Source organism: Perognathus longimembris, chromosome 17 (genome assembly GCF_023159225.1).
Source record: "Perognathus longimembris pacificus isolate PPM17 chromosome 17, ASM2315922v1, whole genome shotgun sequence".
Taxonomy (NCBI): Eukaryota; Metazoa; Chordata; class Mammalia; order Rodentia; family Heteromyidae; genus Perognathus; species Perognathus longimembris.
The window spans coordinates 10,538,818-10,565,058 of NC_063177.1; the positions used below are offsets into that span (position 1 = coordinate 10,538,818).

Consider the following 26,241-nt stretch of genomic DNA (forward strand, 5'->3'; position numbering starts at 1 on the left):
GTGGCAGCAGGAACATGCATTGAGCCTAGGTAGGTAAGTAGGAGCTAGGCTTGAATGTGTGTAGGTATGTAGGCTTGAATGGCCCAGGGTAGTGGGGAGCCAAGGAGGATTTTAAGCAGGAGCTGACTAATTGAGCTGTTTTTGTTTTTTCCTTTAGTGCTGGTACTGGGGAATGAACTCAGGACTTGTATGCTATCCTTTAGCTTCCTCACTCAAGGCCTGCTTGAGCCACAGCTTCATGTCTTACTTTTTGGTGGCTAACTGGAGATGAGTCTCACAGACTTTTCTGCCCTGACTGGCTTCAAACCACATCTCAGCCTCCTGAGTAGCACAGGCATGAGCCACCAGTGCCCAGAAAATGTGTGTTTCTAAAGGAGTGTTCTGGCTACCAGGTGGAGAAAGGCTAGTCAGGGAGGAGGCTGGTTCAGCATCTGGGAGGCCTGAGCTAAGGAGGGACAGAGGAATAGAGAGAAGTGGGTGCATCCTTGGGCTATTTAAAAGGCAATATTGTATGACCTGGTAATAAACAGGTTGGGGCAGGAAAGTTTGCAAGTGACTCCTGGGTTTCAGGCTCTACTTTGAGGGGAGGACACAAACAAGGTTTGGGTCAGTGATGTGGGGTTCTGCTGGGCACGTACTTGTATGAGGACTCACAAGTGAAGAACATAGAAAAACCGGACCAAGAGTTAGGGAGCTTGCCAAGACAGAGGCGGGGACCAAATCCTCACTAACAACTGGCAAAACTCATCTCATCTGTTGGGACCCCGGATGCCTCTGGCCCAGTTAGGGGTTTTCTTTCGGCCATCTGCTTACAGAGTCCTCCCCAGACATGAGTCCCATCTCACTCCAAGCACTCTGCTAACCTTCCTCCTAGTCCTCGTAACCACACTCAGCACAAGGCTAGACTCCGGGACCTGCCCTCCAAGGCTTCCTCCTTCAGCCTGGGCCTGGGCTTCCATGGCTGGCCACTCACCTTGCCCCTCCCCATCACGCACAGCACCTACACCCGAGGGAGGCGGCGCTCTTGCCCTGAAGGCTGGCCTGTGGAGGGTTTCCTGGGCTGTTTGGTAAGCACCTGCATCCTTCAGTCCCTGCTCAGGGCCCGAGATGTGGCCTGAAGGATTCTCCAGGACCCCACGCAGCTGGGGTGCAGGCGCCGGCGCCGGGGGCGTGACGTTGCCCAACCCCAGCCGCGAGGCCCCTCCGGAGCCACCACCCTCTGTGGCCACGCCCCCCGAAAGTGGGCGGGAGCCTCGGCCTCTGATTGGCTGGATCTGGGGGGGCTGCGCGGCGGGGCCAATGAGAACAGGCCGGGTGCGGCGGAGGGTGGGGGAGCGAGCGCTGCCTGGAGCTGCGGCGCCGGCCGTCTGAGCGCGGCGATCCAGGCCCGGGCCGGGAGGGCCGGGCGGAGTCAGCGCCGCAGAGGGAGCGGCGCACCCGGGGGATCGCGGGCACCGTCGCCCCGGGTCCAGGTAGGGGCCTGCGGGAGAGGGTCTGGAGCGGGAGCCCGAGTACGAACGCCCTCTCCAAGCTTGCGGGGGAGCCGGGCGGTCTGCGAGGCCGCGTTGGTGAGGACAGCGGGACTGGTCAGTGCGGGGATTGCCCCGATCTGCGGGGCCGAATCCAGAGGGTCCCCGGGAGCCTGCTTCTCGCCTGCACCCGGGAGCGCACCTGGGCGGACGTCCCGCCGTCTGTACCTCCTCCCCGATCTTGTCTGCGGGGCTGCGTCCGTACCCGGCCCCCCGTCCACCGCCCCCAGCTCCCGTCAGAGGCCGTGTCCGCGAGGAGCGGGCCGGATGGGTGCACCCCTGCGTGGCTCTCCTCGGATCGCGCCTCCTACGGTCCCCTGTATCCTCCTCCCGAGAGCCGGGGCGGGGGCGGTGAGCGGGACGGCCGCGGCGCGCGGGTCTGGCTGCGCAGTGCGCCCGGGCTGGGGCGGGAGGGGGCGGCGGGGGCGCGCGCCGCGGCTTCGGAGCCCGGTGGGCACCGCACTGGTGCTGGGATGGCACACACGTGCGCGGGGAGCTGTGCGTGGTGTTTGGGGGCGGGTGTGCGTGTGTCACGTGGACCCAGGAGTGTGGGGTGGGGGAGCATTTCGGATGGAGTGGTGTGTGAACTCGGGTCACGCGGACATGGGCTATGCTGGTCAGGGGAGAGGTGTGCGTGTGTGTGTGTGTGTGTGTGTGTGTGTGTGTGTGTGCTGAGGTTGTCTCAGGAGCCACATGTCCCGGGGCGGTGCTGGTGAATGGTCCTGCCCCACATTAGCCAGGTGGCTTCAGGATGTGGGAGAAAGCCCACAGCTTGTGTCCTTGAACATCCCAGGGCATGGCCTTCCCTCCAAGCCTGCCTCGTGCATCCAGCCCATACGGACCGAACACCTACTCGTTCCATGTTGTCCTAGGTCCAGACACTTTGGGGACCTTCTGCCTGCTCCTTGGTCTCCCACCCTTAGTCCCAACAACAGCCAGAATAATTTTAAACCTCATCTAAATAACTGAGTCACGCCCCTGTTCAAAACTCTCCTCTGCTTTCCAAGCCTCTGATCTGTCCACAGAGCTCTGCCCCACCCCCAAACCATGCCCTTTGTTGTGCCAGGGAAGGCACAGTGTGAACTCCCATCCTTTCTGCCTCCTGAGTCCTACTTGGTGGTTCCTTAAAAGAGCTACACTGTCACCTCCCCCAAGAAGCCACCCTTGGTCCAGCACTGTGCAAGGGCCTTTTCTCCAGATGCAGTTCCTCCTTCTGCTTCCTTTTCACTCCAGCCACCTCAGCCTCCTTGCTATCAGGCAAACACTGAGCACTGTCCCACCTTGTGGCACTTGCCCTTTGTCAGTCCCTCCTCCTGATACACTCCAGGACCCCTTTCTCAGCCACATGGAATCAGCACCATTCCTCATTCCTTATTCCTTTTTTTTTTTTTTTAAACAGGGTGGTGGTGGTAGTACTAGAGCTTGAACTAAGAGCCTGGGTGTTGTCAGTTAGCTTTTTTGCTCAAGGCTGGTGCTCTACATTTGAGCCACAGCTCCATGTGTGGCCTTTTGCTGGTTACTTAGAGATAAGAGTCTTTCAGATTTGTTTGTCTGGGCTGGCTTCAAATAGTGTTCTTCAGATCTCAGCCTCCTGAGTAGCTAGGGTTACAGGTGTGAGCCACAGGGCTTGGTCTCACACTCATCATTCCTAATCTTCCTTGCTGACATAGCTGTTCTATCTATTAGTTACTGGCTAGTTGTTTTGTGTTTGTTTGTGTGATTGGTGGTGGTGGTGGTAGGGGGTAAGGGGTAGTACTGGGGTTTGAACTCAGAACTTTATAGTTGTTTGATAGATGTTTTACTACTTGAGCCACACCTCCAGCCCTTTTTTATTTTAGTTATTTTTAGGGCCTTGAGTTTTTGCCCTAACTCAGACCATGACCCTCCTACCTATGTCTTCTTTCTAGCTGGGATCATAGTCACATACTTCCATGCTCACCTTATTGATTGAGATGAGGTCTTGCTACTCCTTTTGCACAGACTGTTGATCTTCAGCCAAGATCTCTGTCTTTGCCTCCAAGTAATAGGGATTACCACTGTTCCCAGTCTAATTCTGACTTTTTTATTTGTTGCTTCCTTCCTCTACTAGAAATTATATTGTGTGAAAGCAGGGACTTTGTCTTTTAGTTCCAGGACCTAGCACTGTGCCTGGCATATATCAGATGCTTGATAATTGTTGCATGATAAATAATTGATGCAAATAAATTTGCATCCAAGGAGCCAATGTCCCTGGCTGTATTCCACACTATAAGGCTCCTGTCTGAGGCCCCTGCCCCCTGGGTGCCAAGTTCCTAGAAGAACCATGGGGAATGCTGGTCATGTTTGCATGGTAGCAAACCTCCTACTAGAACTGGTGTGGAGGGAGGGGCTGGATGTGTGGGTTATAGGGAGCCCCCAGAAACAGTGCAAGGACAATGGAGGTTGGAATCTGGCCTTTTTCTTCTCTTTTGAGTCTGGATTTTTATTTTCTTGTGCTGTTCCTAGGGCTTGAACTCAGGGCCTGGATGCTATCCCTGAGCTTCTTTTGCTCAAGGCTAGTGCTGTACCACTTGAGCCATAGCTCTGCATCAAGTACCTTTTTTTTTTTTTTGGTAGTTTACTGGAGATAAGAGTCTCATGGACTATTATCCTCATATCTCAACCTTCTGAGTAGCTAGGATTACAGGTGTGAGCCATTGGCACCTGGCTGAGACTGGACTTTTTAAGGAGCCAAATTTGGTGAGCTCACCCAGCTTGCAGTAGGGAGATCAGAGAGGGTATTCAGAGGAGGCCATGTCTAAGCTGTCCTCCAGGCAGCAAAGCAGAGGGAGGTGTGTTCCTGGCAGCAGGGACAGCGTGTACAAAGGCCTGGCAGCAGAGCAGAATCTGCAGTGTGGGAAGTTCAAGTAGTGTGATGCAGTTGGAGTGGGGAGTGGGTGTGGGACATGAGAGCAAGGGTGGGAGAGAGCAGAGAATCCCTCTGGCTCCTGGGTTCAGTGAAAATGGGAGGATGCCATCCCCACCTCTCTAGTGGAGACAGGAGGAAGAACAATTTGGGAGAAGATGTTGAACTGGAGCTGAGCTGCTCAGGATCAAGGAGGGGAGGAGGTAGCTAGCTGGGAAGAATCGGGCTGGTGGCACAGACAGATGTAGAGGATGAAGAGAGGCAGAGGTAGATGATGCCTGGAGGTATCAGTCTCCATCTATGGGACAGAGGATGCCCTGAGAGCAGCTGCAGCCAGGCCAGCTTGGTGCTTGGGGCTCACCGGGAGGGATGGGATGGGTGTCCTCACAGCAGGCATCCTCAAGTATGACTTAGCACCAGTCCTGGGCCTCCCTCGAGGGGACTGAGTCATCCCAGGCGGGGGCAGGAGCTGCAGAGGACACCTCTGCCAAGGCACCAGATGCTGTCTAGAGTATAAACAGGCTATGGCGAAGTGGCCCAGAGACTTGGAGACCACTTTCTGGGTCTTTCCAGATGTCTCCACTCACCTGCAGCTTTCCCTTTTGGACAATCCTCTGCCAGTCACAGTTGTGAGTCCTCTTCCTGGCCTGCTAGCTGGTCCCTTATCTCTGCCTGGTGCTATAGATCCTTCCAGAACTCAGAACAAGACCTGAAGATACCTATGACTTCCATGCCTTCTGAAATCGGGAGCTTGTGTACTTGGGAGTGGCAGACACTGGGTGGAGTGGGGCACAGCTTGGGAGGAGAAGAAGCCTGTGCCAGGCCATTCCTGAGCCAGGCAGCCCTTGTGGGCTGTACTTTGCTTATCACGATTCGCTCGCTCTCTCTCAGTGACTCCCAGATGCACATATCCCAGCTGCACAAACTGCTCTGTGTCCACAACCTCATCCACTTCCTTACAGGGCCTAGAGAGAAGGCAGAATGGCGACCATCTGTTTTCCTCACTTCAGGGTAGCTGAGGTTCTCAGAAGCTTAGCATCCTGCCCAGGCAGCGTAGCCCCATCTGGGAAGACAGAATGAGAGCTTTACCTAGTTAGTGAGGACCTGTGTTGGGGACTGTGACCCAGCTAGTTCTCTGGGAGGTGACCACAAAATTCCTGCTGTGCTCCAAGTCTGGGACCAGCCTGTCTGTCCATCTTCTTGTTTGAGACCCATAAGATGCATGTCACCTTCTGAGTCAGTTTCTACAAAGCCATTTAGTGAAACCTCAACTGGGAAGGGCCTGGCGAAGCTCTTTGAGCGAGCTCCATGGAAAACTCAGGTCAGCTCAGTAGACAGGCAGCCTCCAGCTGTGGTGGCACAGGAGATCTATGGGAAGTTCTGTCTTGACCTATGGGACTGGGGGTGCATTCGCCCCTGGCATCTGGAGTACATGTCCCTCCTGAAGGCATACCAGTGCATACAAGCACACAGCAGAGAACACGTGCCAAGCTTCTTGTCTCCATGCAAATTTGCTCCTTGGTATAAGATCCACAACACAGACAGTGTGCCTGGCCCACAGCCCTGCTTCAACACACCTTCTCACACTCAGACACATGCCCTTTCATTCTGCCCTCTCATGCACAGCCTACAGTGCCAGGCCTTGTCGCCTGGACACCAGCAGGAACCCCCAGCCTCCCCTGCTGCCTCCCTCCCCGCCTGCTTAGTCACCTGAATCTGAGCCAGGCAGGCAGGAGGGAGGGAGGAATGGAGAGCCTGACTTCAGCTCTCACAGCCGGCCCCTGCCCAAGCATCTATCTGGGCCCCAGCTTGTCCCAGACTCACATCTTACTTCTAGGAGCTTCTTTACTGTCTCTCGAAGACACCCATTCCTTTCTGTCTTATAGCCACCTTGGGAGCAAGCAAGACTTGCTGTTTGCCCCATTTGCAGATGAGGAAAACTCAAGGTGCCAGGCCTGGGAAAATCCAAGCCTGTCCACAGGCTTACAGCTAGAAAGGGGAGCAGCCTGGGGCCTAAACTAGGTGACAGGTCTCAGACTGCCCCCACCTGCTGTATGATTCAAGGTGGTCCTTGCCCCTTGCCTAAGCTCCTTTACTCCCCTCTGAGAAAGATAGTGAAGGAAGTGGCCTCTCATGTGGGTGGTAACCTCAGGGAAATCAAATGCAAATTTAATGGGCCTGTGGCTTCTGCCTGTGGTGACTCTCATTCCTTTGGGCTCTGCTTGGGACTGACCCTGTGCTCCCTAAGCTCCTATGGCCTGGTCCTGGGCTTGTCACTGAGGCTGCCTTCCTATATGTTTAACGTGGAGAGAGCAGTAAAGATCACCATGCCATTCACTCATTTATTCAACAAATATACCAAGCTCTTACTGTGTGCCAGGTGCTGCTGAAGATGCTAGAAGTCTTAGGGAGACAAGGCAAAAAGAGCCCTAGCTTCCAGCCACTCTCCTGGTAGTGGGGAGCTGAGCTTGCAGGGGGCGGGGCAGAAGAAGGGCTGATCACCTAAGGGAGGGTTCCCTCTTGGTTGGGAGGCTCCTGTCAGTCTGAGTTTCCTCAGCAGCAGCTTCACTGCCCCTGGGCTCCTACTTGTTCAGGGCACTGGCTGCCAGGCAGAGGCTCTAACCCATGTCCTCACTTACAGCCCACCCACAAACCTGGCTGTGGCATGGGCAGTCGGGTAAAGTCTGGCATCCATGGTACAGAGAGGCAGGTCAAGGCTCAGAGTGGAGGAAGTGTGGTTAGGGCCCAAAGGAGACCTATGTTCTGTAAGTTACAGAGGAAGTCACCAGCAGACAGGAAGCGCAGAGGGTCAGGAGTCCACTCTTCCTCTTCCAGAGAAGAGGCTAAGTCCATCCCAAGAAGAAGGGATGGAGACATTGGGCTGGAGTGGCACTGGTCCACAGCCTGAGGCAGAGAGGGGGTCCCAGCCTAAGAGGGAGGATTCAGCCTAAGGCCAGGGTCATAGCGACAAGTTGAGGCTGATGCTAGGTGTTGTTTTGGGGTTCAAGCTCGGGCGACTGTTTGGCCTGGGACTTGGTTTGTTTTGCAGGAGGTTCTGGTGAGACCAGACTAGGGAACATCTCAGCCTGAGAAGATGTGGCACACAGTTCGGCACATGAGCAAACTGGAGGAAAAAACCAAAAGTACAGAATGACCTTTCGCACTGATGATGCCTCCTCCTCCGGCCCTGTGCCAAGCCTGAAGCTCTGCTGGGGAAGGGAGGGGTGTGGCCAGTTTTGTCTCAGGTCCTGGAAATGGGGAGCAATGGGGAGCTGGGGTGAGAGAGACCAAGTTCCCAGGAAGTCTTGGTGAAAGATGAAGGGTGGGAATATCCATCCAGGAGGCCTCCCTGTAGATGATGACGAAGCTTGCAATACCAGAGTGGCCTTTTCATCATCAAAAGGAAGCCATGCTGGAATACTTTGCTGTCAGGGGGTGGGAGTGGTGAGTCACCAGGCAGTGTCCTATCGGGCACCAAGCTAACCCTGGACTGTCTCAGTGCTACTTGGCTTCTAGTCTTCTGGCTATGTTTGCTTATTGTGACTCCAGAACACCAGATTCTCTTGCTTCTCTATGGGGCCAGCATAGCAGAAGTGGCTGTGCCTATTGTGCAGGTGGGGACACTATGTGCTAGAGGGCTGGCACATACACAGCCAAGAGCCCTAAGGTCCTGCAGTTCCTTGTTAGTAGGAACAGACCATGGGTTTGGGTGCTGGCAGCCTGGGCAGAGGGAATGTGCAGAACAGAGGCACAGGGGCAGGGCTCACAGTCCTGTGGCCACAGTGGATGCCCCGCCCCTGTCTGGTCTCCTGCTGGGACCAGCTTGGCACCCAGGAGTGATACCCTCTCTACTATCTTCGAGGTTCCCAACAAGGCTACCCAGAGAAGCCCCAACGAAGGTCATGGAGGGGGGCCCAGCTGTCTGCTGCCAGGACCCTCGAGCAGAGCTGGTGGAGCGGGTGGCAGCCATCAGTGTGACCCACTTGAAAGAGGAAGATGGAAGCCCAGAGCCTCCCAGGAATGGCGTGGATCCTCGGCCCCGGGCCAGAGCGGCCTCTGTGATCCCCGGCAGTGCTTCAAGGCTCCCCCCAGCACGACCCAGTCTCTCAGCTAGAAAGTTCTCCTTGCAGGAAAGGCCAGCAGGAAGCTGCCTGGAGACCAAGGCTGGGCCTTATGCCACAGGCCCTGCCAGCCACATCTCTCCTCGTGCCTGGCGGAGACCTACCATCGAATCCCATCATGTGGCCATCTCAGACACAGAGGTTGGTGAAGCGGTCCTCGTGAGCTAGGGAGCCTTCACCAGAGACCATTTTGTTCCTATTTGTGCCATAGTTATCAGAGCTGGGGAGCTCATCACCCAACAGTGTGGCTTCATCCCAGGGATGTTCCATCTCAACCAAAGGTTGCCTCTGTGAGGCCCATGTTACACACACACACACACACACACACACACACACACACACACACACACCATTCCACCCAAGGCCCGGGCCTGGGGAATAGGTCCCTTCTTTGTGAACCGCTGGCTTGCACCTGTACTCCTTGATATTCAGGAGACTTGATTATTTAGGTTCAAAGCTAGCCCAGGCAGGAAAGTCTATTATCTCTAGTTAACTATTAAAAAAACCAGCCAGAAGTAGAGGTGTGGCTCAAGTGGTAGAGCATCAGCCTTGAGCAAAAATGCTAAGGGAGATTGCCAAGGCCCTGAGTTCAAGCCTTAGTATCATCACACACAGAAAGGGCCTCAGATATCAGAGCTTGAGCCACTTTTCTCTCCATTATATCCTGCTTCCTAGAATCTACTCTGGACTGAGGCTTCTGGTCTCCTGTGGGTCCTAGCCTTGCTACTTGAATCTGAACATGAACTTGGGAACTGAACCATCCATAGATGTCAGGGACTCAATCTTTTTGTCCCTAGACCTCACAGATCTCTCTTGTCTTTGCAGCTAGACCTTCACATTCAGTTGCTTCTGGAAACGCTCGCTTGTTGGGTTTTCACAGAGTAAGGTGTTCTCTATCCCAAAGCTCAGGCAGGAATCAGTGCATTTTTTCTTTACCACTGAGGGAGGACCACATAGCTAAGGCACCCCAAACTGGGAAAGTTAGTGAGAACTGAGATTCTGGGAATTATAGTCTAGGGACAGGCTCCTGATGTGGAGGCAGTGTTGTCTCTGGATCAAGCTGTGCCTAATGCTTCTTCCTCTCCCCCCCCAGGACTGTGTGCAACTCAACCAGTACAAACTGCAGAGTGAGATTGGCAAGGTAGGACTGGGCCAGGACAGTGCAGTGAGGGCAGCAGGGTTCTTGTCTTAACGCCTTCCTTTTACTCTGTGGTGGGAATGGAAATCAGAGCCCAGAATGCCCTAGCCTGAATATGGGAAATACCTAGGGTGATATAGGAGATGACTCCTGGTTCCTGATTACCCAGGTTCTAGATAGAGATCAGGAGGGACTGGAGCCATGTTGAGCCAGGCAAGGGCAGTTCCCAGGGCATAAGTGTCCCCATTGGCTGGAAATGTGTGCTCATGGGTGATCTGGTAGGGTGGAATAGGGACAGGCTGCAGCCGCAGGGACCAAAGCTGTCAGGCTGGCCATCTCCTAGCTGGTCCTGGGGAAGGTGTCCTATCCACATGGGGCTAACCAATGCCTGTCTACAGGGTGCCTACGGTGTGGTGAGGCTGGCCTACAATGAAAGTGAAGACAGACACTACGTGAGTCTGCGGTAGGAGGGTGGTGTTGCCAGGCTGGGTCCCAGAGACCTGAGTAGTGGGCAATAATGAGTGCCTGTGACCTCTCAAAGGAGCTGGTTCCCTGTCCTTAAGCATATGAAAAGGGAATGTGCAAGCAGAGGCTGGCTTCCTCTGCAGACAAGAAGAGTGAGGGTGACCTACATTCAGGTATGACTTTCTCCTAACTGGTCTCAGGCATGCTCAGTGCCAGCAGCAGATGCCCATTGTGTCTGTCTAGACCTCAGTCACCATGGATTCAGCCTGTTCTAGCTCCTTGTGGCTCCACACAGTGACATTTCTGTCCCTCTCTCCTTAGGCAATGAAAGTTCTTTCCAAAAAGAAGCTACTGAAGCAGTATGGCTTTCCTCGTATGTATCTGTCTGCCGTATTCTTGGGAGATCCTGGCCTGCTAGGGGAAGAGTAGGAGTGCACCCATTGCTAATTAATCTCGTTAGAAACATGGGGCTGAGGGACTGGGAATATGGCCTAGTGGTAGAGTGCTTGCCTTGTATACATGAAACCCTGGGTTCAATTCCTCAGCACCACATATATAGGAAATGGCCAGAAGTGGGGCTGTGGCTCAAGTGGCAGAGTGCTAGCCTTGAGCAAAAAGAAGCCAAGGACAGTGCTTAGGCCCTGAGTTCAAGGCCCAGGATTGGCAAAAATAAAGAAACATGGGACTGGGAATGTGGCTTAGTGGTGAAGTGCTTGCCTAGCATGCATGAAGCCCTGGGTTCAATTCCTCAGTACCACATAAACAGAAAAATCCAGAAGTGGCACTGTGGCTCAAGTGATAGAGTACTATCCCTGAGCAAAAGAAGTTTAGGGACAGTGCCCAGACGGAGTTCAAGCCCCAGGACTGGCATAAAACAAAAAACCCACGAGTAGAGGGCAGCAAAGGCTTGGTGAAAATGGGACATGATCACGTCTTGCCTTTTGCAAGTCTTGCTTGAGACAGGTTACAGGCTGTGGCAAGGCATGGCTCCTGAAATAGGGGCCTGACTCACTTCCTGGTCACAGGTCGCCCTCCCCCAAGAGGTTCCCAGGCTGCACAGGGAGTACCAGCCAAGCAGCTGCTGCCCCTGGAGCGGGTGTACCAGGAGATTGCCATCCTGAAGAAGCTGGACCATGTGAATGTGGTCAAGCTGATTGAGGTAGGAGATGGTGGTGAGCAAGCGGAAGCTAGCAGGCCCTTGGTGGTGGTGAGCAAGCGGAAGCTAGCATGTGAGCAGTTCCTGAGCAGGAAGACTCTTGGCATAGATTTGGGATCCTGCTGAGAGAGCAAGTGTGGCTAAGCCTTCTTCCCCAAGGACAAGTCACACTTGGGAAGGACTATAGGGAGGCATGAGGGCCCTTCAGATTGGTCAGAGGTGCTCTCATGGAGGGTCAGGAGCTGCCCATCCTCCCCACAAGAGATAAGAAGAGCCAGGTGCCATGTTACACATGGGTTGGTGACTGTGGAAGCCCCCTCCATCTGGCACCAGTACAGTTACAGCCCATATCTGGGGTGGGTCTGAAGTATATTGGGCAGCCTGGGGCTGACAAGGACAGGAGGCCTAGGTCCAGAATCCATGTCTCCTCAAACCTCAACAGCAGTGTGTCTGCTCCTTTTACTAGGTCCTGGATGACCCAGCCGAGGACAATCTCTATTTGGGTGAGTGACCCAGCTCATTCCTACTGCAGAAGAAAAAAATAGTATTAACACAAGATAAAAATTGCATCTACAGGCTGGGAATATGGCCTAGTGGTAGAGTGTTTGCCTAGCATGCATGAAGCCCTGGGTTCAATTCCTCAACACCACATAAACAGAAAAATCTGGAAGTGGTGCTGTGGCTCAAGCGGTAGAGTGCTAGCCTTGAGCAAAAAGAAGCCAGGGACAGTGCTCAGGCCCTGAGTCCAAGCCCCAGGACTGGCAAAAAAAAAGAAGGAAGCTATTATATGCAGAGTATATTATTATCCTCATTTATTTACTTATTATCCTAGAACTGATGTTGTTTAAATTTCTTATGCCTGCTTTACAGCTGGCTTAGAAGAAGCCTCAAAAAGTAGGTCAAAAGGAGAACTGGCTTAGGAATTAGAGGACATGGCTTTAGTCATTACTCCCTGCTTTACCTGCCTGCCTGCTATGATGTTAGGAAATTTTCTGTCCCTTTTTTGAGCTTCTAAAAAGAGTCCATGCTGAGAGTCCATGGTGTCACCTAGCACCTGAGCATCAGGAGAATCAGGTCTATAGCAAACTCTCTCCTCCAGTTACTTCCTCTGATATGCTGGGACCCTGTCCTGTCCCACCCTGAGTATGCCTGCATGCCTGTCCCTTCTTCATCCTTCAGAACAGGAGGGGACCTTGACAGCGAATACTGTACCAACTGGGCTATGTCTTACTTTCTTTTCTTTTCTTTTTTTTTTCCAGTGTTTGACCTCCTGAGAAAGGGGTGAGTTTTCCATCTGATCAGGCAGGTTTCTTGTAAGCCATTTCTCCTTTTTCCCTCCCCATGGCCCCCAGCCCAAGGGCCAGCTACTATAAGAGAAATCAGTTTTAGAGCTTGCCTTTAGAAGCTCTGGTCCTCTTTGTAAGTAAGAGACTAAAAGGACTTCTCTTTGAAGGCTGGTGGGAGTTGTTCAGGCTGGAAGTCAGAGAGGCCTCTGGAAAGGGGTGTGTGTGTGTGTGTGTGTGTGTGTGTGTGTGTGTGCTCTCATGCCCTAGGCCTTGAAAAACTGCGAAGATTGGATGAAAGAAGGGGAAGAAAACAGTATTTTCAAGCAAAGTATAGAGGTGGAACCCATCTGTTACCTACACTCAAATTACAAAAGTGTTTTTCAAGTTTTAGTAAGAATCTATGAGTGGAGTGGGTGAGGCTCGGTTTGCTCCCATTTATGAGAGGGAGAGTTAAGGATCACTGGATTGCCCAGGGTCACATAACAAATTGCTAATGGAGTCTCCTGTTCTCACACATGTCTGCCCTGCAGACATGGAGCTGGTTGGACCAGGCCCTCCCTGGGAAGACTTGAATGTGAGCTCATGCGAGCTATAGCTTGTCTCTGTTTGGGGGTTTTCTTAAAGTTCAGCTTGGGGAGGGGGACAGGGAGTGGTTTCTCTTGAATAATCAGAGGTTTTTGCCTCTATTCAAAACCAAGAAATATATATGTTATCTATCTCTGTAGTGGAAGCACATCTATTTTTATTACTACAGTTGCCACCCAGTAAACTGATTTCATGACTGTTGGAGTCACAGTTTGAGAAACATTGCTTTAAATGGCATCTTTGCAATTGTTTGATTATAGATACTTTTTTTTTTACTTAGAAGACACATAAACCAAGGGAAATTAAGATAAAGAGGATGGATTTGCAGTTAGGACTGAAAAGTAATACTTTCACATGACATGGAAGCAGCCCTAATATCAGGTTAGCAGGGGGCCTTTGGAGGTCCTGTGGGGGCCTGTGTAGCCACGCCTCCCAGGCCACCAGCCCCAGCTCCTCCAACCCCCCTGACCACTGCCTCCACTCTGCCCCTCCCCCCAGGCCTGTCATGGAAGTGCCCTGCGACCAGCCCTTCCCTGAGGAGCAAGCTCGCCTCTACCTGCGGGACATCATCTTGGGCCTTGAGTACTGTGAGTGTGGGGCACCTGCCTTCTGGGATTGGAGCTGGCGAGATCAGGTATCCAGCAGTGTCTAGGTCCAGCAGCACTGCCTAGGTCCCCAGCACTGCCTAGGTCCAGAAGCACTGCCTTAAGTCCCCAGCAGTGCCTAGGTCCAGAAGCACTGCCTAGGTCCCCCAGCACTGCCTAGGTCCAGAAGCACTGCCTAGGTCCTGCAGGCCCGGCCACGCCTCTCCCACAGCGCTGACCTGCCAATCAGCTGTCACAAATGCTGGGCTGGCTGTGTGGGCGTGGCCACGGCTGACTTCACTTGGCATGCGCCCGGTCTTAGGCTAGCTGATAACGGTGTCTGGCATGTTCTTCCCTTATCTTTGCTCTGAGGAGTTCTTGGTCAAGTTTAGCCTCTCCCTAGGCCTCAAGAGATATGGGATGGGGGAGAGAGGAGGGGGGAATGAGGGATGAGGTAACAGTGCAAGAAATGTATCCAATGCCTAACATATGAAACTGTAACCTCTATGTACATCAATTTGATAATAAAAATTTAAAAATATATAAATATATAAAAATAAATAAAAATGGGCAAGATTTAAAAGAAAAGAGATATGGGATGAAAGAGATTTATGCCCAGCTCCCCGGGAAAGAGTGTGTCCTGGCACGGTGCCTGTTTGTGGGTGGTGGTAGGGTGGGTTTACCCTTCAGGTGAGAACTGGAAGGGGGGCGGGAAGGGCACTACCACAGACTCTATGTTGGAATTAGCTTAATCATTTGCTTATTTATTTTGCTCCTTTCATTCATTTATAAGTACCAATTGTATGCTGGCTGGAGATTCCCCCACCTGACCTCAGGATCCTCACAGCCCAGAACTTACAGGCAGATATTTTGGGGTGGTGACTGGCAAGGCTGGGAAGGCCCTGGGGGCAAGGGAGGATGGTGAGCAGTTCCATTTGGTTGACTCATCCAGTGGGCAGGAGATAGTGATTGATGAATGCTGCTGGAAATGCTGTTGGCCACACTGGAGGGCTGGGAATGCCTCTCTGGAGGATTTGTGTGACTGCAGCCTGTCAGCATCATGAGGCCCCTGCTCCATGTAGGGGAGGGGCACAGTAGGATTTGCGTCTTCATCCATCTGAATCTCTGTTTGGCAGCTGGGTGGAGGGTGAGAGACGGCCAGCTGGCCAGAGAGAAAGCTATTTCTATAGCCCAAGTGGCAGATGGTGGAGCTGGGATTAGGGTAGTGGCAGTGGGGAGGGATATGAAGGAGGCAGGGTGGCCACGTGGGGTGGCAGGTGTGGGTACAGGAGGTGCTCCCAGACATCTAGGATTCCAGCCTGGGTTGGGGACCATGAGTACTGTCTTTCTGTCTAAAATTTGGTTTTTGGGAACCAGATTCTCCCTAGAGGAGAAGGGTGGAGGCCTAGCTGAAGTGTGACCTATAATAACAGGAACAGGACCGGAGCCTCTTAATATCCTCAGCTTAATGAGGCACATGGAGGAGATAGTCCATAGCAGGGCCTAGAGTTCTTGGATGGGAGGGGACATTTTGCCTGGCCATAGTCAGCAACAGGCACAACTCTACCAAACTATGACTCCACTTTCTTCCTGTTTTGAACCTTTCTCACCTGCTTGTTGTCTGTCATCCTCTATCCCCTACAAAAGAAAGTGCCTCTTGTGTGGTTCTTGGCTAAAACCTCTTCAAGACCCAGCTGATCACAGAGAAGAAATTCCCTGGAGCTGGTGGTTAACACAGGAGTTTGATAGGTAGATGAACAGAGGTGCTGGGGTGCTGTGATTCTGGCCCCAAGAAGGGAAAATTGAGGCTGCACAAGACCTGATTCTCAGATGAGGACAGGTGCATCAGTGGAGGTGATGAGATGCGTTTGGATCTGGGAGTGTGGGAGAGGATATCTATATATCTCTGTAGATCTAGATCTATAGATAGATAGAGATATTCCCTTAGTGTCCCAATTCCTTCCCTTTCTTCCTTTCTTCTTGTCACACTATGTATCCCAAGATGGCCTCAATCCCTGATCCTCTTACCGTAACTACCTACAAGTAGCTGGGATTACACCTATATGTGATCATGCCCAGCTTAGAATATATTTTGAACTTGAGTTTGCAGGGCTACTTGATGTGAAGTCTGCAGGGAAGAGGAGGATCCTGAGGTTTCTGGCAACTGGTGACATGTTGTCTTTAAGGGAATGGGAAAGACTGGGGCGGGGGGAGCATGGGCTTTTTGTTTTGCTTGCATTTGTTAGTGGTGAGTGTTGCAGGCAGAGAAGTCAAAATCTGAATTAGAGATGCTATCGCAATATACTGAGAGATGCTTTGATCTAGCTGTCCATTGTGATGTCTGTCGTACATCCCATTTGGATAAAGAGTCTAGAGTTTAGGGGCAAGGCTAGCATTTGAGAAAATAATTTGAGAGTACTTTCTGTGGCTGAAAAATGCAGCTCTATGAGCATCAATGCTCTGATGGGTGTGTGTCACATCTCCTATGCCTGGACCATAGTAGGCAGTAAGTAAGGGATGTTTGTAGTGTGACTCTTGGAGGCACTCTCTCCCTCTTCCCCCAGCCTTCCTGTCCTCTGCTTCCTTTCCCTCTCTTCCCTCCCTTCCTGACTTGCTCTTCACGGCACCTCGGGGTGTGTTGATCTAGCAGTGGTTGGGGTCTTTTTTCTGTCAAGGGTCATAACATCATTTGTGGGCCATACAAAATTAACAATATGGCAGTCAGCCACAGGCATCTCACAAGAAGCATTCAAGAAGCATGTGTGTTTGTCACATCATTTACCAAATGATTTTTATGGGGACCTACAGGCTGGACATTCCTCACCCCTGGCTTGGGAAAGGTATTTGCTGAGCAGGTAGCCCACAGAGGATGGTTGGGGGATGGGGTCAGTGCCTGCTCTTTGCTGGAACACCTCTGGTCATCTCAAGTTGAGTGGCTTATACTTTCCTGGCAGTGTTGGACCCCGGAAGCAGAGGCTCTTGGCCTGCTAGGCTATTTCTGATCTAGCTTTATCTTCCTAGAAATGGCTGACCCTCACCCTAGCCCTATTTATCCTCATGGTGCCAAAGCCTGGGGTGCTCTCCTTTTCCAAAATCCCAAGTTCAGATTCCCAGGGTTGAGCAGTGCATCTGCAAGATACCACAGTCCCCACAGAGATGTCTGTGACCAGGCTGGGTGGTAATGAAACTGCAGAGTGGTGCTGCAGGCAGCATTCAAGTGGGAGAGGCCATGATGGCCTGTGGAGAATCCTCTCCCTCCCCAGTTTCCCCTCATCTCCTTCCTCAGGATCAGGTGCTGTGTTTGTCATAGAGAGCACTAGACTCCTAAGATCCCCATCCTGGCTCTGCCGCTAACTATCTGGGCTGAGCTTTACTATGTTGTTGGGTAGCTAGCTCTGCTGTCCTCTTCTAAGGTCTTCATGAGATGAGAGTTTGGGGACTGGGATGTGCCCTGACTTCCCTCGGCAGAGGAGGTCAGGAGGGGGTCCCAGGCCATGGTCCTCAGGCTGCTTCTCTCTGCAGTGCACTGCCAGAAGATTGTACACAGGGACATTAAACCATCCAACCTGCTCCTGGGAGATGATGGGCACGTGAAGATCGCTGACTTCGGTGTCAGCAACCAGTTTGAAGGGAATGATGCTCAGCTGTCCAGCACGGCAGGGACTCCAGCATTCATGGCCCCCGAAGCCATTTCTGATTCCGGCCAGAGCTTCAGTGGGAAGGTGATGCCCAGGGCTTGGGTCAGCTTGGGAGTTCTGATAGAGTTTCCAAAGGGAGGGTGGCAGGGTCCTTGTTCCTAGGAAATAACATCATTTACCTCTTCATGAAGCCCAACTCACTCTCCAACCTTGTCTTTCTCACATTTTCCAGCAAAATGATCCCAACCTCCTCTACAGATGTTAGTGCCAGTCCATCTGTGCTGAGTTGTGGAATAGGCAGCTGCCCACTCACCACCTTCATGGCACAAAGGACAGGAGAACTGTAGTCAGGAGAAGGTGGAGGTGCCCTTTGACCTTCAGAGAATGGAGAGGATTTGCAAGAGGACCTAGGGGTATGGGGCTGGGCAGGGTTTCCAGGGCTTCTTCCTTAGTGACAGATGAAGTAGGCAAAGCCTCCTGAGAGGGAGCTGCAGCCTCATGGTCCCTGGATCCAAGCCTGGCCTCACCTATGGGGTGCAGTGCCCAGCTGCAGTCCTGCCACAGAGGGGAGGGAAGAAAGGCTGTCGGGCATAGATGAGGTCTGGAGCTCAAACAGAAGTCAGGGATGTAACTTTTGAGGTTTTGTTCTTGTTGTTGTTTGATTGATTGATTGTGATAGTACTGATTTTGATAGAACTTGGGTTCTCACACTTCCTTAGGCAGGCACTCTTACTGCTGAGCCACGCCTCTAACCCTAATTTTTGCTCCTTATTTTTGAGATATGGTCTCACTTCCTGCCTGGACTTGCTCCTGGGAGAGATCCACCTATATTAGGCTTCCTGGTATCTAAGATAACAGGCCCCTACCACCATGCTCAGCTCTTGATTGAGAGGGCTCTTGTGGACATTTTTCTCTGCCTGGGTTGGTCTTGAGCCTAGATCTCAACTATTAGATCCTAGGTCCCTAACTACTTGAGAGTTGCTAGGATTATAGACATTATCCAACAGTGCCCAGCTGAAGATTATTTTTAAAACTTTTTATTTGGGGCTAGAATGTAGCTCAGGTAGAACAATTGCCTGGCATATGTGAAACTCCGGATTTGATCCCTAGCACTGCATAATAAAACAACAGCAACATTTTATCTTGATATAATTTCAAATTTACAGAAAAGTTATAAGAATACTATGAAGATATCCCATGGAACTTTGCCCAGATTCACCAGTTGTCAGTGTTTTGGCTCATTTTTCTTTTCATACATGTTTTTCAATTCCTTTTTTTTTTCTTCTTTTTCAGCCATTGGGCTTGAACTCAAAGCCTTGGGTGCTGTCTCTGAGCCTTTTTCCTCAAGGCTAGCACTCTACCACTTTGAGCCACCACTCCACTTCTGGTTTTCTGGTGATCAACTGGAGATAAAAGTCTCAGGCCTGGGCTGGCTTTGAACCACAGTCCTCAGATCTAAGCCAGGCTTTTTTTTCAGTTTCACTTTTCTTTCTTTCTTTTTTTTTTCTTTTTTTTTGCCAGTCCTGGGCTTGGACTCAGGGCCTGAGCACTGTCCCTGGCTTCTTTTTGCTCAAGGCTAGCACTCTACCACTTGAGCCACAGTGCCACTTCCAGCCTTTTCTTTTTCTTTTTCTTTTTTTTTGTTTGTTTGTTTTTTGCTTTTTTTTTGCCAGTCCTGGGCCTTGGACTCAGGGCCTGAGCACTCTCCCTGGCTTCTTTTTGCTCAAGGCTAGCACTCTGCCACTTGAGTCACAGCACCACTTCTGGCCATTTTCTGTATATGTGGTGCTGGGGAATCGAACCCAGGGCTTCAAGTATACGAGGCAAGCGCTCTTGCCACTAGGCCATATCCCCAGCCCTCTTCCAGCCTTTTCTGTTTATGTGGTGCTCAGGACTCGAACCCAAGGCTTCATGTATGAGAGGTAAGCACTCTACCATTAGGTCATATTCCCAGCTCCTTTCAGTTTCATTTTTCTGAGTCAGTTGAAACTTAAGTTGAAGACTATGTCTGTTAAGACTACATACTACAGTAGATGTTTCCTAAGAATAAGAGCATTGTCTTATATAATTTAGTACAATTGTCAAAATTGAGAAATTTATCACTCATAAGACTATTATATAGTGGGGGCACCAGTGGCTCCCACCTATAATCCTAGCTACTCAGGAGGTTGAGATCTGAGGATCATGGTTCAAAGCCAGTGTGGGCAGAAAAGTCCCCATGTAAAAAGAGCACCAGGCCCTGCGTTCAAATCCCAGTGGGGCAGGAAGGGCCTCACAATGGATAGGGGATGCTTTTTTGTGTCAGGAAGCAGGACATGGGGTTGGGATGGCTTCTCTAGTGGATTAGTAGGAGAAAGGATGATGCCTGGAAGCTAAAGCTGGTTTATTGAGTATAAGTTCAATAAACACAATAATTTCTGAGGTATTTCTATGTCATAGAAGCAGCAAATGTGACTGGCTTTCAAAGAGGCTTTCAATCCGTTGACTTAGGAAACCCATCTGTTTTCCCCAAGGAGGCTTCGAACTCCTGGGGACAGCAGCTCTCTTGTGGTCATGCCTGAATCCCCAGTACTCAATAGAGGACCCAGTATGGAGCCAGGCCCTGGGAGCATTGTTGAGTAAACACAAGATGGAAGGAGGGTCTCTGGGCCCACTGAGCTTTCTGTACTGGGGAAGGCAGTACTCATTGGGACTGACATGAGCTTGCTTTTCTTTTCTTCTAGGCCTTGGATGTGTGGGCAGCTGGAGTTACTCTGTACTGCTTTGTTTATGGGAAGGTGAGTACTGGAGCTTTGGAGAGGCAGCACCTGGGCCTAGAGGCCCTGTCCCAAGGCTGGGCCCAGCAAGCCAGGTATGCATGACAGATGCAGGCCCTTCCCTAAGTCCACCTGGGGCCCAGGACTGAGGAAGAGGAGTGTTTTTCTTCTTCTGATTTTCTCTTGTCTCCCTGGGGATGGGAGGGAGCACTGTGGGGTTCCAGCACCACAGGCATCGGAGGGGAGCAGTCAGTGGTGATGTTGCTTCCTGTCCAGCCAGAGAGGCCCTGCCCCCCTTGCCTTGATGCTGCCCATTTATCCGTACATTCATGCAACAGAGTTTCTTTTATACCTGCTCTGGGTCAGACTAAGCCTTGGGGATATCAATCTCTGGCTTGACCAAGATCTCTGCCAATATTTGGCTCAGCGGTAGTGACCTCTCTGGGGGACAGCAGGGGATCGTGGAGGACACATTCCAAATGCCAGGCCCTGGGTGTGAAGGCCTTGCTCAGGCAACTGCACCGCCAGCAGTGTGTGATCACAGTTTCCTCATCACATGTTGGGGCTTATTTGTTGAGCCTTGGCTTTGTGAACAAGTTTAGATGAAGCCCCTCTGAGTAGATGGAAGAGTAGCTAGGGACCCTGACAGCTGCCTGCTGTCCCCAGCACCCCACCCCCTCCCAAGCACCGGTCACGGCCCTGCACCTACAATCCTATCTGCCTTTTCTTTCCGCAGTGCCCATTCATCGATGAGTACATCCTGGCCCTACACAAGAAGATCAAGAATGAGCCTGTGGTTTTCCCAGAGGAGTGAGTTGCCCACCCAGGGAACCAGGGGGCTCTGCCCACTCCTGGGGAGGAGTATCTGATTTTTAGCAGAGCTTTTGCCCTATGAGGACCACACCCCAGCCTGCAGAGTTGCAGGTGGGGATGCTGATCCCTAGGAGGGCCCCTGGGCAGGTGGAAAGCAGAACTCTTGAGTGGAGGGTTGTATCTCATTGGTTAGCTGAGACTACTGAGCCTGGAGTTGGTTGGGATTGGCCTCAGGTCACACATTAATACCACAGCTTCACTGGAGGCCAGCCTGGGTCAGCAATACTAACTCCACACAGATTGTGACCCCAAGGGGAACTTCCACTTTCCTCACATAGGATGAGGGTTTTCAACATACTGGAGTGCTGTCCATTTTGCAGGTGGACAGCAGACGCCCTGGAGGAGAGCTGGGTTTGGGAGCTGGGGTTAGATTTGAAGTCCCTTCTCTGCCCCACTCCTCTCACTTCTTATTTTTAGAACCTTCTACCATCAGCTGGAGTGGCCAGGGTGGGACAACACCTGAAATTGAATCTGTCCTCGGATTCTTGCCCTTTTCCACTCACTTCCTCTCTGGTCCCCAAGCCCTGTCAAGTCTACCTCTTACCTACCTTCAAGCCCTGTTGTTTGTGCCCCTGCCTAGTTCAGGCCTCAGCCCCGTCCCCATACTTCTCCAGCCACCGCTTCTATGGTCCTCTCCTATCCATCCAACCCAGGCCTGGTGGGCTTTGCTAAAGCACAATGGATCTGGCCCAAGGCCACAGCATTCAAGAGCATTTAGGGGCTGGGAATATGGCCTAGTGGCAAGAGTGCTTGCCTCCTACACATGAAGCTCTCGGTTCCATTCCCCAGCACCACATATATGGAAAACGGCCAGAAGGGGCGCTGTGGCTCAGGTGGCAGAGTGTTAGCCTGGAGTGGGAAGAAGCCAGGGATAGTGCTCAGGCCCTGAGTCCAAGGCCAGGACTGGCAAAAAAAAAAAAAAAAAAAAGAACATTTAGGTTTTGTGGTTCTGACACTACCCAGCTGGATTCAGACCAGCTCCTACCATACTTTAGTTTCCTGGTTCCTAGTCTGTCTTCTCACTGTGTCTCTTGTTTGGGAGTCCCCTCCTGGAACCTAGGAGTTTTCAGATGCTAGGAGTTTTTAGGGACTAGGAGTACTCAGAGACTTGGCATCTAAGATAGCAGAGAGAAGCCCTCAAAGTGCATATTCCTCCCCAGTTTTGGACAGGTGGGTGCTCCAGGAACGGTAGCAAAACAGCTGTGTTTAGGCAAGGTGGTACTGGCTGCCTAGGCTGGCAGTGCTGTTCCCTGCTTCTGAGTCTTCTGTCCTTGCCCATGCTCTCCTGAGTGGCAGTGGCTAGCAACCTACTAGCCTCCTTGGGCCTAAGTGCCCCTGGGTTAGACAGAAGAACTTTTCTGGCTATGTGCAGGTGAAGGGAAGGGTAAAAGTGAAGGCCCCCATCTTCTCACATCATCCTCATCATCTTTGCCACGCCGGGATTGTCCACTCCCTTAGAACAAGTTGTTTGTGACCTCTGCCCCATAAGGGGATGGCTCTACTTTCAATGTACTGGTTCTGGAACTCCTTACTTCTTGCCTGATATCTTGGGGGCTTCTTGCTTGTCCATCTGGAGAGGAGTGCAGTCTGAGTATCAGACCCCAGGGTGGGGAGGAGGGGTTTTCATCAGTGTACCTGTGTCTTTATTCATTCCCTATCTAGACCTGAGGTCAGTGAGGAGCTCAAGGACTTGATCCTGAAGATGCTGGACAAGAATCCTGAAACAAGAATTGGAGTGTCTGATATCAAGGTCAGAGGACAGGAGACCTTGGGTTGAGCTGGGACACACAAAACAGGCCTGTCTCCCCTTCCTGAGATACTGCACTGAGACATGAAGTGTCTTGGGTTTGGGGTCTGTGAGCTTTGGACTTGCTCAAGGTCATTGCTGGTAAAATGTCTTAGATCCTTGCCGATTACAGCCCTAGCCTTTCTTTTCTTCGGGCCTCCACAGTTGCACCCCTGGGTAACCAAGCATGGGGAGGAGCCCCTTCCCTCAGAGGAAGAGCACTGCAGCGTGGTGGAGGTGACTGAGGAGGAAGTAAAGAACTCAGTCAAGCTCATCCCTAGCTGGACCACAGTGGTAAGATCCTTCTGCGAGGATCGGAGGTGGGCATGTGTACTCCTTGAACTTGCTCTGTGCTTGGACTTGTCGGGGGTATGGAGGGCACCTGCATTGCAGCCCTGGTGACCCCTGCTTGCCAAAGGCCTGTGGAAAGAGGGTGTGTTATGGAGTCTGAGCCTTGTGGCCTGCATACTGGAGGCTTGCTGAGGGGAGTGGATGACTTAGAACTTACAAGCCTTGCCAAGGCCAGGAAGCTGTGGAGGCTAAATTGCTTTTCCCTGGTCACCACATGGGTACTCAGGTTGTAAAAGGTTCTGAGGCCTTCTAAGAAGTGGCTCCAGACACTCCATCCACCCTCTCAGGAGCCAGAGCCACCAGTGTGCTCAGGTGTCCAGGGCCTTTGTTCCTCATGCTGTCATGTCTTCCCCAGATCCTGGTCAAGTCTATGCTGAGAAAGCGTTCCTTTGGGAATCCATTTGAGCCCCAGGCGCGCAGGGAAGAGCGTTCCATGTCTGCTCCGGGGAACTTAGTGACGTATGTACCATGGGCCTGGTCTGTGGGCTGCTTCCTGGGATGAGATGGGCTGCTCTCATGGGGCTGTCCCTAGAGCCAGGAGAAGTCTCAGAATAGGGCCCCAATGGCACCTCTGCCCTCAAGACAAGATGGAGCTAGAAGGGAGCTTCCTGGGCTACCCTGCCCCAGTCCAGGCCTAGTATCCCTCCTGCACACACTATCGGGGAGGAGGAGCTCACCCTGCCCTCTGTGGCACAGGAAGACAGACCTTCTTTCTCATGGACACTTGATGCTGTCACACTCTACCGTGGGATCCCATTTAGCCATCTGGCTCCAGGACTGTGACTCCCCCAGTCCATGGCAGCCTGGCAGAGGTTGCAGAAAGGCTATGTCCATGCCTTGTAGAAGGCTGGCTCATCCATGGAAAGCAGGCCCTGGGATGGGTGTTGGCTGTATCAAGCGTGGCCTGTGTGGGCTGGGAATATGGCCTAGTGGCAAGAGTGCTTGCCTCTTATACGTGAAGCCCTGGCTTCGATTCCCCAGCACCACATATATGGAAAACGGCCAGAAGTGGCGCTGTGGCTCAAGTGGTAGAGTGCTAGCCTTGAGCAAAAAGAAGCCAGGGACAGTGCTCAGGCCCCAAGTTGAAGGCCCAGGACTGGCAAAAAAAAAAGAAAAAAAAAAGAGCGGCCTGTGTTACCTTTGCAAATGCTGTTCCTGCACGTCCACATGGACCCGCTGGCTAGCTGAGCTACAGGAGAGGACCTGCTGTTCACTGAGGGCTTCCCTATGATCCACAAAGTAATCATCAAACCTGAGCCTCATTCTCAGACTTTCCACTATGATAAAAGCCAGCTTAGGATGCTAACAAGGCTGTTGTGCACAGATCTGCAGAGTGATCCCTGCTGCCTGAGCCACAGCGTGGTCTCTAGTGGTACGTACTTCCTCTGGCCTTTGAAGGGCAGTAGCAGGCGAAGGTTAGCTGAAGCCGATTCCAAGCCTGCTTTGTGATGAGCACATGTTCCCCAGAAAAGTGTCTACAGGCATCAGTCCCGCCTCTCAGAAAACGGTTCTTTCCCTTGTATCCATGTCCTCATAATAACAAGCAGTGGAACCTAGGAAAGGCCTGATGAGAGCTCTAGTTTTCCGTTTCTTCAGAAAGGGGGTTTGGGGATCAGGCACATTATCTTCTGAGCTCATTAGGTCTCAGGGCCTTGATGCTACAATTGCCCTTGGTGTGGGGGGAACCTATAAAATTTGACAAAGGGGCCGGTTCTGAGAATAAAAGAGGACACTATTAATAATCACAACAGGACAACAAGCAGTCAGGGCTATGCTGTCTGATCAATCCATGGGTGCCTGTGGCCCAGCGCCCCCTAATGGTAGGACAAGCCAGCCACAGGTTAAGAACAGTTGCACCTAGTTTGTATCCTGGTAACTGATCATTGACTAAGTCCCTTCCAGCCATAAAATTGTACAGTTGCATTTTTAACTCTTTTATTATTCTAACAGCCTATATTAATTGTACCTTTGGGTTTCATTGTGACGTTTCCATAAGAGTCTTCAATACACTTGATCGTGATCACTGTTACTCTCACAAATCCCCCTTGCACCTCCCTGTGTTTTTTTCAACTTTAATGAATTTTACTGCACTCTTTTCACATATACACACAATGTATTTAAGCATATTTATCTCCCCCATCACCTTGCCCTTCCTCCTCCTTACCTCTGTCCAATTTTTTTGCCCACTTATTCATTGAGTTGTTCAATATTTATTGTTTGAGTACTTTGTAATTCTGGATATTAATCCCTTGTTAGATGAATAGCTGACCAAGATTTTCTCCCTTTCTATGGAATGTCTTATTCTGGTAATTTCTCTTTTTGTTTTACAGAAGCTTTTTATTTTGGTGCAATTTCATTTATCAATTTCTGTTCTTATTTCCTGAGCTATTGAAGTCCTATTCAGAAAGTCATTGCTTATGCCTTCAAGTATTTTTCCTATATTAGTTTCTTTGATCTACTGTGAGTTGACTTTGCACATTGAGTGAAAAATCTAGTTTTGTCTTTTATGTGTAGATATCCAGTTTCCCCAACATCATTCGTTGAAAAGGATATCTTTTTCCAACATATATTTTTGGTACTTTTGTCTAAAGATTAGATGACTGTAGCTATGTGGGCTTCTAGTCGATATTCCATTGACCTTTGTTTATGTTTCTATGCCAGCACCATGCTAGTTTTTCTATTTATTGCTATTATATTTTATTTATCAGTCCTGGGACTTGAACTCAGGGCCTGAGCACTGTCCCGTCTTCATTTTGCTCAAGGATAGCACTCTACCTCTTGAGCCACAGCGCCCACTTACAGCTTTTTCTGTTTATGAGGAATTGAACTCAGGGCTTCATGCATGCCAGGCAAGCACTCTACCACTGAGCCACATTCCCAGCTCCCTTTATTGTTATTATAAAGGTGATGTATAGAGGGGTTACAGATACATAAGTCAGCTAGAGTACATTTCTTTTTGGACATCACTCCTTCCCTAACTCTCTCCCAGTTTCCCCTCCTATCCCCCCACAAGTTGTACAGTTTCTTTTCTTTTTTTTTATTTGTTTATTAATTGAACATAAATTTTTTTACAAGTTGTTGTGCAAAAA

At 51.2% G+C, this 26,241-nt stretch overlaps 1 protein-coding gene across 1 annotated transcript in view; it reads left to right on the plus strand.

Moving 5' to 3' along the window:
• The first annotated feature begins 1,359 nt into the window (after nucleotides 1–1,359).
• The window catches only part of Camkk1 (calcium/calmodulin dependent protein kinase kinase 1), a 36,924-nt gene continuing 12,042 nt past the window's right edge, over nucleotides 1,360–26,241 (plus strand). The window contains exons 1-15 of the mRNA XM_048366285.1: nucleotides 1,360–1,472; nucleotides 8,276–8,675; nucleotides 9,628–9,675; nucleotides 10,071–10,124; nucleotides 10,459–10,510; nucleotides 11,163–11,296; nucleotides 11,760–11,796; nucleotides 12,553–12,574; nucleotides 13,663–13,751; nucleotides 17,271–17,470; nucleotides 20,110–20,163; nucleotides 20,879–20,952; nucleotides 22,678–22,765; nucleotides 22,967–23,095; nucleotides 23,508–23,611. Coding sequence (XP_048222242.1) covers nucleotides 8,316–8,675; nucleotides 9,628–9,675; nucleotides 10,071–10,124; nucleotides 10,459–10,510; nucleotides 11,163–11,296; nucleotides 11,760–11,796; nucleotides 12,553–12,574; nucleotides 13,663–13,751; nucleotides 17,271–17,470; nucleotides 20,110–20,163; nucleotides 20,879–20,952; nucleotides 22,678–22,765; nucleotides 22,967–23,095; nucleotides 23,508–23,611 — 1,445 coding nt within the window. The 5' untranslated portion in view covers nucleotides 1,360–1,472; nucleotides 8,276–8,315. The remainder of the gene's footprint in view (nucleotides 1,473–8,275; nucleotides 8,676–9,627; nucleotides 9,676–10,070; nucleotides 10,125–10,458; nucleotides 10,511–11,162; nucleotides 11,297–11,759; nucleotides 11,797–12,552; nucleotides 12,575–13,662; nucleotides 13,752–17,270; nucleotides 17,471–20,109; nucleotides 20,164–20,878; nucleotides 20,953–22,677; nucleotides 22,766–22,966; nucleotides 23,096–23,507; nucleotides 23,612–26,241) is intronic.